This window comes from Dissoconium aciculare (genome assembly GCF_010015565.1).
Source record: "Dissoconium aciculare CBS 342.82 unplaced genomic scaffold K489scaffold_9, whole genome shotgun sequence".
NCBI lineage: Eukaryota > Fungi > Ascomycota > Dothideomycetes > Mycosphaerellales > Dissoconiaceae > Dissoconium > Dissoconium aciculare.
In genome coordinates this window covers 20124-29950 of record NW_022984959.1, presented here as the reverse complement: position 1 = coordinate 29950, position 9827 = coordinate 20124, and the positions used below count along the sequence as shown (strand labels likewise).

The 9827-nt window shown below is 53.7% G+C and overlaps 4 protein-coding genes across 4 annotated transcripts in view; 1 reads left to right on the top strand and 3 right to left on the bottom strand.

Annotated features, from left to right (window-relative positions):
* The window catches only part of K489DRAFT_371854 (alpha/beta-hydrolase), a gene marked incomplete at both ends in the record, with an annotated part of 3200 nt that extends 3040 nt beyond the window's left edge, over positions 1-160 (top strand). Inside the window, one exon of the mRNA XM_033603269.1 lies at positions 65-160. Within this exon, the coding sequence (XP_033457911.1) occupies positions 65-160 (96 nt within the window). The remainder of the gene's footprint in view (positions 1-64) is intronic.
* A 775-nt stretch (positions 161-935) lies between these two features.
* Positions 936-2081, bottom strand: K489DRAFT_299171 (uncharacterized protein; the record flags this gene model as incomplete). Its single annotated transcript, XM_033600369.1, has 1 exon — positions 936-2081. A coding segment is annotated over one exon (1146 nt), but the record flags the coding sequence as incomplete, so codon positions are not given.
* Positions 2082-4697: 2616 nt separating this feature from the next.
* On the bottom strand, positions 4698-5327 carry K489DRAFT_294169 (uncharacterized protein; the record flags this gene model as incomplete). Its single annotated transcript, XM_033600266.1, has 1 exon — positions 4698-5327. A coding segment is annotated over one exon (630 nt), but the record flags the coding sequence as incomplete, so codon positions are not given.
* A 1858-nt stretch (positions 5328-7185) lies between these two features.
* On the bottom strand, positions 7186-8778 carry K489DRAFT_381912 (uncharacterized protein). The gene is made up of 3 exons (XM_033605245.1): positions 8689-8778; positions 8481-8627; positions 7186-8378 (listed from the first exon to the last, which is right to left on the bottom strand). The coding sequence occupies exons 2-3, from the start codon at positions 8615-8617 to the stop codon at positions 7655-7657; spliced, it is 861 nt and encodes a 286-aa protein (XP_033457908.1). The 5' UTR covers positions 8618-8627; positions 8689-8778; the 3' UTR covers positions 7186-7654.
* Positions 8779-9827: the final 1049 nt, after the last annotated feature.

Sequence of the window (9827 nt, the reverse complement as noted above, 5' to 3'; positions counted from 1 at the left end):
GCCCCTTTCCATTTTCTTCTGCCAAAAAAATTCAATCACTTATTTCCTACTCGCGTCCGGGCAGACAGACAGTGACCCGGAGATTCCGATCCCACGATCGGTGTGGAAAAAAAAGGGGGGGACAGAGGGAACAGAGGCGCTCGGTCCTGCGTCGACATGAGATTGTCATCATCCCGGGTGCCCCTTCCTGACGTTCTTCGCAAAATGGTCGAAGTCATGATGTGGGCGAGCGATTCGGCATGATATTTCAGCGCTACAGAAAGAGATGGTGAGCAGGTCGTCCAAACACGGAGACGGGGGGGATAAACATCAAGGTGGAAAATCAAGTTCCAGATCACGGCACGCTATGCATTCCTAAAAATGGATCTTGGGGAGTTGAAATAAATGCTTTCTTCCCTCGCTCGTTTCCATAAGATCCCCCCCTCCCCCCTTCCCCACATCATGATCGATCAAATATGCACAAACAATCCCGCTCCCCAACAACGAAATAGAATGAAAAGGCAACACTGCGCCCGGATAGCGCCAGAAAAGGGAAGACATGGTCCGGAGGTGGAAGGGAAGATGGTGATGATGGGCTCTTCCCCCCCCCGGTCCCGATGATGTTTCCGTCATTATTCCCCGTCGATTTCTCATAAATCGATAGAGTGGTATCGTATGCCATGCATGGTATCATTTCCGCCGGAGAAAAAACCAAGAAACAAAAAAAAAGAAAATGTCCTCTGGACTTGGGGGATTCAAATTCCTCCTCCGCGCAGGTCTCGGTTTTGAAAGGCCTCTGCCACGAAAGAGAAAGTGGTTGAAGCGATCGAGATTCGACATGGAATTTTTCAAAGGCTCGCCATAGCTTGGCGAAACCTTTCGAGTCAAGATATGCCTTTGATAACAATGCTTGTGGGACTTCCGGGTCGGTTTCAAGCTTGGATGGCTGTCCGTGCTAGAGATCTCCGGAGTCCCAATGAGGAGCGCCCGACATCTTGGGCGCAGGCACGCATTTGGCCGTCGCCCGCGAGGCCTTGTGCTTCGAGAAGACCGGCCTCTCGGCCCATGCTGTAGCCGGCGCCGAAGCTCAAGGCGCTGAGGAAGACGACGACGCCGGCGGACACGAGCCAGGTCATCATGGTGGGTGAGATGATGACTTCTTCGCCGGGAGCGACGATGCGGCGGGTCTTCTTCTGTGCGCGGCGCTCTTGGCTGGTGTTGCGGCTGGTGGAGGGTTTGCGCTTGTGTTCTGGGTCGCGTTGCTTGTGTTGTTGTTGTGGCGGTTGTTCGGAGCATGTGGATATGGATGTGATTGAATGTCGTCGCGGGATGGTGGGTTGAAAGGTAGGCTCGTGGGTTTGTGCCTGAGCAGCGGTCGGCAAGGCAGATTGAGGAACTAGACGGAGCGACGATGGATCAATCTGGTTCCTCCGTGGTGGTGCAACATTGGCGACGGGCGGTGAAGTGCGTTTGGCCTCTGGTTTGCTGTGCCCTCGCGCCGCCGCCGCCACTGAGAGCAGGCTATTCAAGCTCGCTCTAAGAGCCTCATCATGCTCAACCGCCACGTTGTACGTAGGAGAGAGGATGTTGTGAGGGAGATGGCTTGGCCGACGGACATCCGATTGTGGCCGCGAGTATCGTCGTCGCATGGTCGGTTGTGATCGCGATTCGGGGAAATATGATCCAGGGACAGGTTGGCTGGCAGTACGCATGTGATGGGCAGACGGGTGACTGAACGCATTTGGCCGAGGCATGAAGTTGGAACCTCGACTGAGTGGCTGGTTGATCGCAGTCCGGTTCTCGTCGTCGTCCGACGACAAGACGACATTCGCGGCGTTCGCAGTGGCTGCCTGTGTCTGATGGCTGCCCATTCGGATATCTCGCCTCTCAGGCTCACTCTCGCTCTCCTCGGTTTCCTCTTGACTGCTGCTCATCCCGCCCATGTCTGACGGGCGCATCACGTTCAACCTGGTCGGGGCGCCGGTGTCCATCGTCCTTCGTCGTGCCGTCTGAGGAGGATGTTGTACGTTCAGGCCGTCCAAGACGATGTCTGATAAGTTTGAACTCGAAGCCTGACTGGTGACCTCGACCCAAGAGTCAAGCGCGGGTTGATCGTGAACTGAAGGTCGTTGGTCAGCGTGGACTGGGCTGGCGGGGCACGAACGCGTCATATTGCCCGCGCATGTGCGGGGATGTTGTCGGACGGTGAGGGTGAGTTATTGGCGAACAGGATATGAAGGAGGCAACTCGAGGTGTAATGATATTGTTGGAGAGGGAGAAACGACTCGTCTGGTGAACTCACCATCATTGCGCAGTCGCGCCTCGCCTGACGTTGTGTCTGGCACATGATCCGGCGGATAGTGGCCCATGTGAGCGCTGGTGCCGCTGGTAGGACTGAGGAGGTTCGATGCTCTTGTTGTTGTTTCCGCTGCTGCTTTTGATGCGGAATCACGAGAGTCACGCTTTGTTCGAATAATAATGTAGCATGTGCATATGTAAGAGTGCGAGTGTAGAAACGAGAGTCCCAACGAGGGAAGTAATGTATTGCCAGGCGCATACAATGTTGGGTGGTGGTGGCAGCGGGTGCGGCGATGGGTGGGAGGGCATGAACCCTGGCGATGAGCACGTAATAATGCACGAGAGTACTGCGCTGGATGTCCCCACCCACTGTATGTGTATCCTGTGCTGTGCTTCGGTAGAGTATAGCGGATCGGATGTGTTGTCTGCCCAGACCATTCATTGTGATGGCAGTGATAGATCACAAGAGACAAAGACACGGTGATAAGCGCTGTATACTGTACCCTAGCAGGCGTATGATCTTGCTGTCCATCCTCTTCTCCGACTTCGCATCCCTGCCTTGCCCATTCGAATGCCTACAGGTTGTTGTTATCACGGGCAGACAGTGGAATTGGCATTCGCGGGTATCGGACTGGATATCGACAGTCCAGTACAGCACAGTACAGCACAGCACCACACACAGCAGGGACCAGCGTTGGGTCGGTTTGAAGCAGCTTGACCGCCAATTGCTAACTGCATACAGTAGTACTGCCCAGCTGTAACTAGCATCGACGCGACAACGACGAAGGCGCATGCGCCCAACAAGAGAGAAGCCGGGACGGTTCGCAACCGGCATCTACAGTAGATACTCCCACGACTCCCCTAATAATCTTCCTGGGTGTCCAGTGTATCTTCGTCTCCCTCTCTATTTCCCTGCAGGCACGAGCTCTCCAAATGTGCTGCAGGTGAATGGATCCTCCGTCCCGTCGCCGTATCTTCCTTTTCATGAATCTGGGGACGAAACTGGACTACTCTTGCCCCACCGTTTCATTGACGTCTTCTGGCTGTTATGGCTCCTACACTGCAATCTTCCCATCGTACATGTTCGACCTGTCGTTCTGATTCGGACCAGACAAGGCGGTAACGCGTATGTGGTACTGGAAGATGTGAGAGCGCTCGTCGCGTGCATGATACAGCACAAGAGACAAGTGGTGGCGGCCTGGGTGTCCTCGTGGTGGTGTGGCAGGGCAGGGCAGGGCAGGACATGAGGATGGATCGACAGCCAGCATGACCTGGGCCCATGGATGGTGGGGCAAACCCGCCCCATCATCACAAACACACACGCGCGCACACATCATCTACCGGACGCACTGACAATAGATAGATGCAGCTCAGTTCGATACCAGATTCCCCAACTCACCTGCAGCCACTCGACCGCATGCATGAACAGTTACCAATGAGAATGTCATTCCTGCTACGATGTACCACCGCAATTACCATTACTGCCTTGGCTGGTGACCTGCCAGCGATTCCCTGCTTCCGCCGCAAACGCTAGGTGTCAAGGCGCTTGGTCGTCATCCACGCGTGATGTCTGGGCCCAACATGATGATAAGTCGACGGACAGTATGTGATGGGAATAGCTTCATCCTGGACCCTCGTGATGGACGCAGGCGCTCTCTAGCGCTAAACCCCTCATCCGTCCGTTCTCGATAATGTAACGAGGACTGCGGTAATGTCATGGATGTCTCTGGGCAGGATGATGATATGACTTGTGCGCCAATGGCACACTCAAGGCAGACATGTACAATCATCCGTTTGCTATATGCCATTGAACTATGCCATGGAAGTCTCTCACGGTCCTGCCGACGACCCTCGCCATGCCTCCCCGTCCATACGTCAAGCTCTGAATCAATATTGAGAACACATGGGCGGGCAGCAAATCGCTAAACACGTGGGATATCGCGTGAGGTTGACGAGAAGTGATACAATTGTCTCATCTTGATGATTCTGAGTACTGTGGATGTTTATTACACTGGTCAACGTCGGCAATGTTCTGTGCGAACTGGAGAAAGGTTGATGAAGGTTGAAATTAAATGAAAATTTTGGTCCACGCAATTATCAACGCCAATATACTACACTCTCGATGTGCAAAAAAAAACCGCAGCTCTCACAATGCTTTTTGGTCTCTCCGTCGTCATGGTCCAATCGTGGTCGGGTCATCAGCAGTAGCAAGCAACATCATACAGGACAACAAGGTCAACGCTTCTTTTCCTCCCCTAGAAGGTGATCTTCTTGCCGCTGAAGTCGCCGAATCCACCACGGTTGGTGGAGCCGCCACGGCCACCGCCGCGACCGCCGCGATCACCGCCGAAGCCACGGCCTCCACCGAAACCGCGTCCTCCGCCGCGTCCGCCGCGGTCACCGAATCCTCCTCGGCCACCACGTCCGCCACCGCGACCACCGCCGAAGCCACGGCCACCGCCACCACCACGTCCGCCGCGGTCGCCGCCATCGTTGCTGCGCTCAGAAGCGAAGTCGAGGCGGATGTTGCGGCCGGCAATGTCGGCACCCTGCAGAGCCTCATGTGCGGCTTGAGCCTCCTCAACGGAGCTCATCTCGACGTAACCGAAACCCTTGAGGGCACCAGTGTCACGGTCGGTAGGGAGACGGACGGCCTTGATGGTACCGTACTCGCCGAAGGCCTCGGACAGGGCATTCTCATCGGCATCGAAGCTAACGTTGCCGACGAAGATGGTATTGGATGGGGGCTTGGGGGTGTCGCCGTACTTGTTGGCACGGTCGAAGCCCTTCTGCTGAGGAGTCTGTTGAGGGCGGGACTCGCCAGTGTCCACACGAAGCTCACGGTTGTCAAGCAGGTAGCCGTGACGAGCGGCGAGAGCCTTCTGTGCATCGGCAGCGCTGGTGTACTCGACGTATCCGAACCCCTTGCTGCGGCCAGACTCGCGGTCGGTGATGATGCGTACACCCTTGATCTCACCGAACTCCTCGAACTCGCGAGTCAACCACTCCTCGTCGACGTTCCAGCTAAGGTTGCCAACGAAAAGGTTTGCGGATGCACCGGACTCCTCATCAGCCTTGCTCTTTTTCGCGGTGTTCTCGGCGGCAGTCTCAGCCTTACGCTTCTTGCTCTCGGCGACGGGGGCCTTCTCTTCCTCGTCTTCCTCGTCATCATCGCTGCTGTCGTCTTCGTCGTCATCATCCTATGGAAATGTCAGCATGGTGTATGGGTGTCATCGTTGGATGCGTTATGCGAACCTCATCATCGTCATCGGCAGCTGCCTTTGGCTTGACGTCTTCGTCGTCCTCGGAGTCATCGCTGTCCTCCTCGCTGTCCTCCTCAGAATCATCGGCGGCTTTGCCGTTGGCGTGTCCGTTGACCTTGCCGTTGGCCTTGGGAGCGGCAGCCTTCTTGGCAGCAGGAGCCTCATCGTCGTCATCGGATGAGTCGTCATCCTCGCTGTCCTCGTCGCTGCTGTCGTCCTTCTTAGCGGCAGCCTTGCCGTTGGTCTTTGCGGCACCGTTGGTCTTGGCAGCAGCCTTAGGCTTAACCTCTTCATCTTCATCGGAGCTGTCGGAGCTGACGGAGGTAGCCTCCTCTTCGTCGTCATCGTCGGATGACTCGGGAGTGGGAGCCTTCTTGGCCTTCTTGCTCGACTTCTCCTTCTCCGCGCCCTTCTTGGCAACGACAGCCTTGGCCTTCTCAGCCGGCTTGCTCACACGGCCAGCCTTGACAGGCTCGCTGACCTTGGTAGGTGCAGCGACCTTGGTTCCTTTCTTATCCTTAGCCATTGCTGAGGGTCTGTGATGATACTTCTGTCTCGCGAGTCAGTATGATTCGCCCGAGCGATCCCAAAAGATGGCAGTCGACATGAGTCGATTGCACAGAAGACTTTTCTCGTCTCAGAAACCCAGCAACAGGAACGGCTAGCGTTCACTCTCAGTAATAGCAGCAGCAGCAATAGCCCACAAGCGACCAGGTCGCCAATAAAGCCCTCAGATAAGCCCACAGACAGCCACGAAGACGTGGTGTACTCGAAGAAGCCCTCAGTAAGACGCTCACCCGAAGGAGAGGTTTGCAAAGCCCACTAGCGATTGAATCGCCATATGCCAACTGATCGCGCCGCCAAGGTGGAAGGTGTTCCCACAATCACCGAGGCGTGAATGCGCGACATGAAATCATTGCCCACTGGTCTGACGAACACCCTCGGCCGAAGCACGAGGTATGGAAGAAAAGTCGACGCTCATAAGAGCGCATCAATGCAATCACTCAGACACAACGCTGGTTGAGGGCGGAGCGAACGAGGATAGGAAGCCACGAACCGAAATATGCAACTGCGCAATGCGCGAAGAGTTGTCCTGGTCTCAACGAAGATGGTTGATAATAGAACAAATCCTTTGACTGTGCAACAACACTCTGTGAAACTCCCACTGATAGAGTAAATGTGAAGAAGGAAGGAGGAATTGTCCAGTAAACCTGACGGATCAGGGCGAATTTTTATGTCCGAAAGATTTCTTTTTTTTCCGCGCTAACGCCTGAAGTTTGCGGTCTGGGAAGTCGGTCGGCGGCGAAAGCTCTCAGTGCACGTGCCCTCGGGCGAAATCTTGGCAGTTTGCTAGACGAAAAAGACCCTTTCATGTGCCTTTGCGGCTTCTCGGTGGTGATGAAATGGCTGGGGATCTTCGTCCAGGCCCTTGGAGTCTAGCGCAGAAGAAAAAATGCGACAAGAACACACCTCCTGGGTGATGGTCGCGTGCACATGTCTTGTCCCAAGTCAATTGAGGTACTCACGCCTGAGGCAAAACAAAGTGCGTTCTTTTCCATAGGTGGTCGTCTGATTCGATCTATCCTCTGTTTTTGAGTTGCAGGTTGCCAAATGCTTAGCACAATGAACGAACTCAGAGTGTCGAGTATGGAACAGAGTAATAACCCTTGGATATGCGGAATATGTAAGCTTCCCCGGTCACACATCTACCTCAAGTTCCCAGCCGTTGTCGTCGTTTTTGAACGATCTACGTCTCGTTGTGCAGAACAACTTTTCATCATGCCAGCCCCATCGAGATGAGGAGCTATGTCATGACAGGCCACTTGTTGGACTAAGATACGCCCCGAATGAGCACTTATATCACATTTCTCACCCGGGAGTTATCTGAGATGGTGTGTCGTGATACCTCAAAGAGACTTTCGCATATTCTCTACGACTGCGAAATACTTCGATTTCTGATGCGATGATAAATCTTGCATGTGCTTGTACAAGTATGGGAGGGAAAGCAGCGAGCATGACGTCAAAAGGTTCTGCAAATGGCGATGCTAGTACAAAAACACAGATGACACCGGGTGGTCTCCAAAGCCTTGGATTTGTTGAATTGAAAGAATTAACTATTTCTTCGATAGCTCAGAGGCGGGCTGAATGCCATCCGTCTCCCAATACGGCACTTCAGACTTCGATTGACCGAACCAATCGAATGGATCCACGAAGGTTTTCCATTGCGAGCGATTGTCTGTCCAGCCTGGGCCTTTAAGTTCTGTGGCACCATCCCTCGCGAGGTAGACGCGGTGAAGATGGGGCAGGTATCGACCAGGATGGAAGATGTTCCAGATCACAGTCGCCACGAACATCGGCGACGCCTCGAAGACCAGGAAATACCACTCATACCGGAGCAAAGGTGCTGTGCTGACCTCGACAGCTGACGTGTTGACGTCGGAATAAACGACGAAGATCTCCACGGTCCGAAAGACGCAGCGTACGAAGATGAAGAAGGTGCTCGTGTAGAGTATACACACTGGAGCAAACACTTTCCGCGAAAGTACGTTGGCTTGCCGGCATCGGTAGTAAAACACAGACAGCAATCCCGCGAATGCGAGGACGACGAACAGCTGGATAATCAAAGCCGCTTTGAGTAGCGCACCGCCGACTTTTAGGAAGTCGCTCGAGAGGGTTCGATTGGAGAACCACGCGATGCCGATCCCGTTCAGCGCTTCGACCACAGCTTGTAAGGCTCCAAATGTTGTCAACGTGCGTCCAGGATGAATCGGAGCACAATATGGAACATAATAGAAAAGGCGACCAAGGATGTGGAAGTTTGCAAGCTCATTGATCGGTCTGTGATGAAGCATGATTTAGCAAGCGCGCCATTTGGACAAAGGCCGTAGAACTACGGAGGTCGTATCCAAGAGCGAAGAGATTGGAGAGGGGAGAACTCACGGCGCCATATACACGAGCATCGTGCTCGCGATATAGATGCCCAAATTTCCGTAATCATATGAGCCCTGGGCGCGAAGCCCAAATCCGGCGGCGAATACAGCGGCCGTCACGGCGAGCAACAGCGTCGCACGGAACATCTTGAATCGACTGGCGAAGGAGTCATTCGGCTGTCTTGAAGAATAGCACAGGTCTTTATGTATCTACTTACACACATTGCCAAAAATGCCACAAAGCTGAGATTGAAAATCCAACCGTGAAGAATATGGCAGCGCCGGCATTTGGCTGATACGTGAACCAGCTCCTGGGGACTAACGATGGATTTATATGAGGTTAGCCTTTCGCACTCTTCAGGAGGGGTGCGCGTTTTGTGATCGATGTCGATTGTTTCGAACGTACCAACTACACCTTCTCCCGCCATTTCACAAGCTGTGTCAATGAGAATGAATACAAATCAAATAATGAGGGCTATATCACAATCATGGAGATGTCAACACTCAGAATCCATACCGCCAGCTGATGAGGGTGATTGGGACATGAGATTAATATGCAGCGTCGTGATATGGAAGGCCTAAGCGATCACGAGATGTCAGAAGTGTTCAAACGTCATACCAATTTCTGGATTCGGAACCAGTATCCGTGTTGTGACATCGGGAAATGTGACGAGAGGCGCAGTCGCTCACTAGTGCCTGCAAAAAGCAATACCAACGTGCACTAAACGAATCAGAATCGCCCGGGTGCCGTCACAAAATGCGCGGACATAGCACGGGCCAGTCTTATACAGTAGCTCCAAGGTTTGGTGTAAGATGAACGAGGCTGTGCGAAGGACATTGCATGAAACGGACATTGCACACCAAGGACATGGCACACAGGAATCTAACAGGCCCACATGGGTAACATGGCCAGGCGGCTGTGGAGATCGACAAGGCCCTCGCCAATCAGGAGACAAGCTGAACGACGCTACTAACCATGAAAGCCGTGTGGATCAATAGGGCTGGGTGTATTATATGATAGCTAGATGATGTTATGGCATCGTGGGCATGTATATCCGTCCGTCTGCGTGTCGGAGTGGCTACTCCTGTGCTGTGTCATAGCGCAGCGGAATAATTGCGCGTCGCCCAACTGTCATCGAATTATGCGTGACGATCGGCCTGTGGCGCAAGCCTTGCGAACCTTAACATCCCATACACCACATTCAAGACGCTTGACACATTGATCGAATCGCGGCTCATTACTCTCCATCGTACGATGACGACCTCAAGGCTCTCCGTAGTCTTACACCCATGATGATGAACGATGGAGCGTAATGGAAGCGGACCAAAACTTTCCCAGACTCACTCGTCCAATGTC

Coding starts and splice junctions, on each gene's coding strand:
- K489DRAFT_381912 (XM_033605245.1), bottom strand. CDS start 8,617: ATGTTCCGTGCGACGCTGTTGCTCGCCGTGACGGCCGCTGTATTCGCC. Junction 8,379..8,480: donor ATGCTCGTGTATATGGCGCC/GTGAGTTCTCCC, acceptor GCTTCATCACAG/ACCGATCAATGAGCTTGCAA.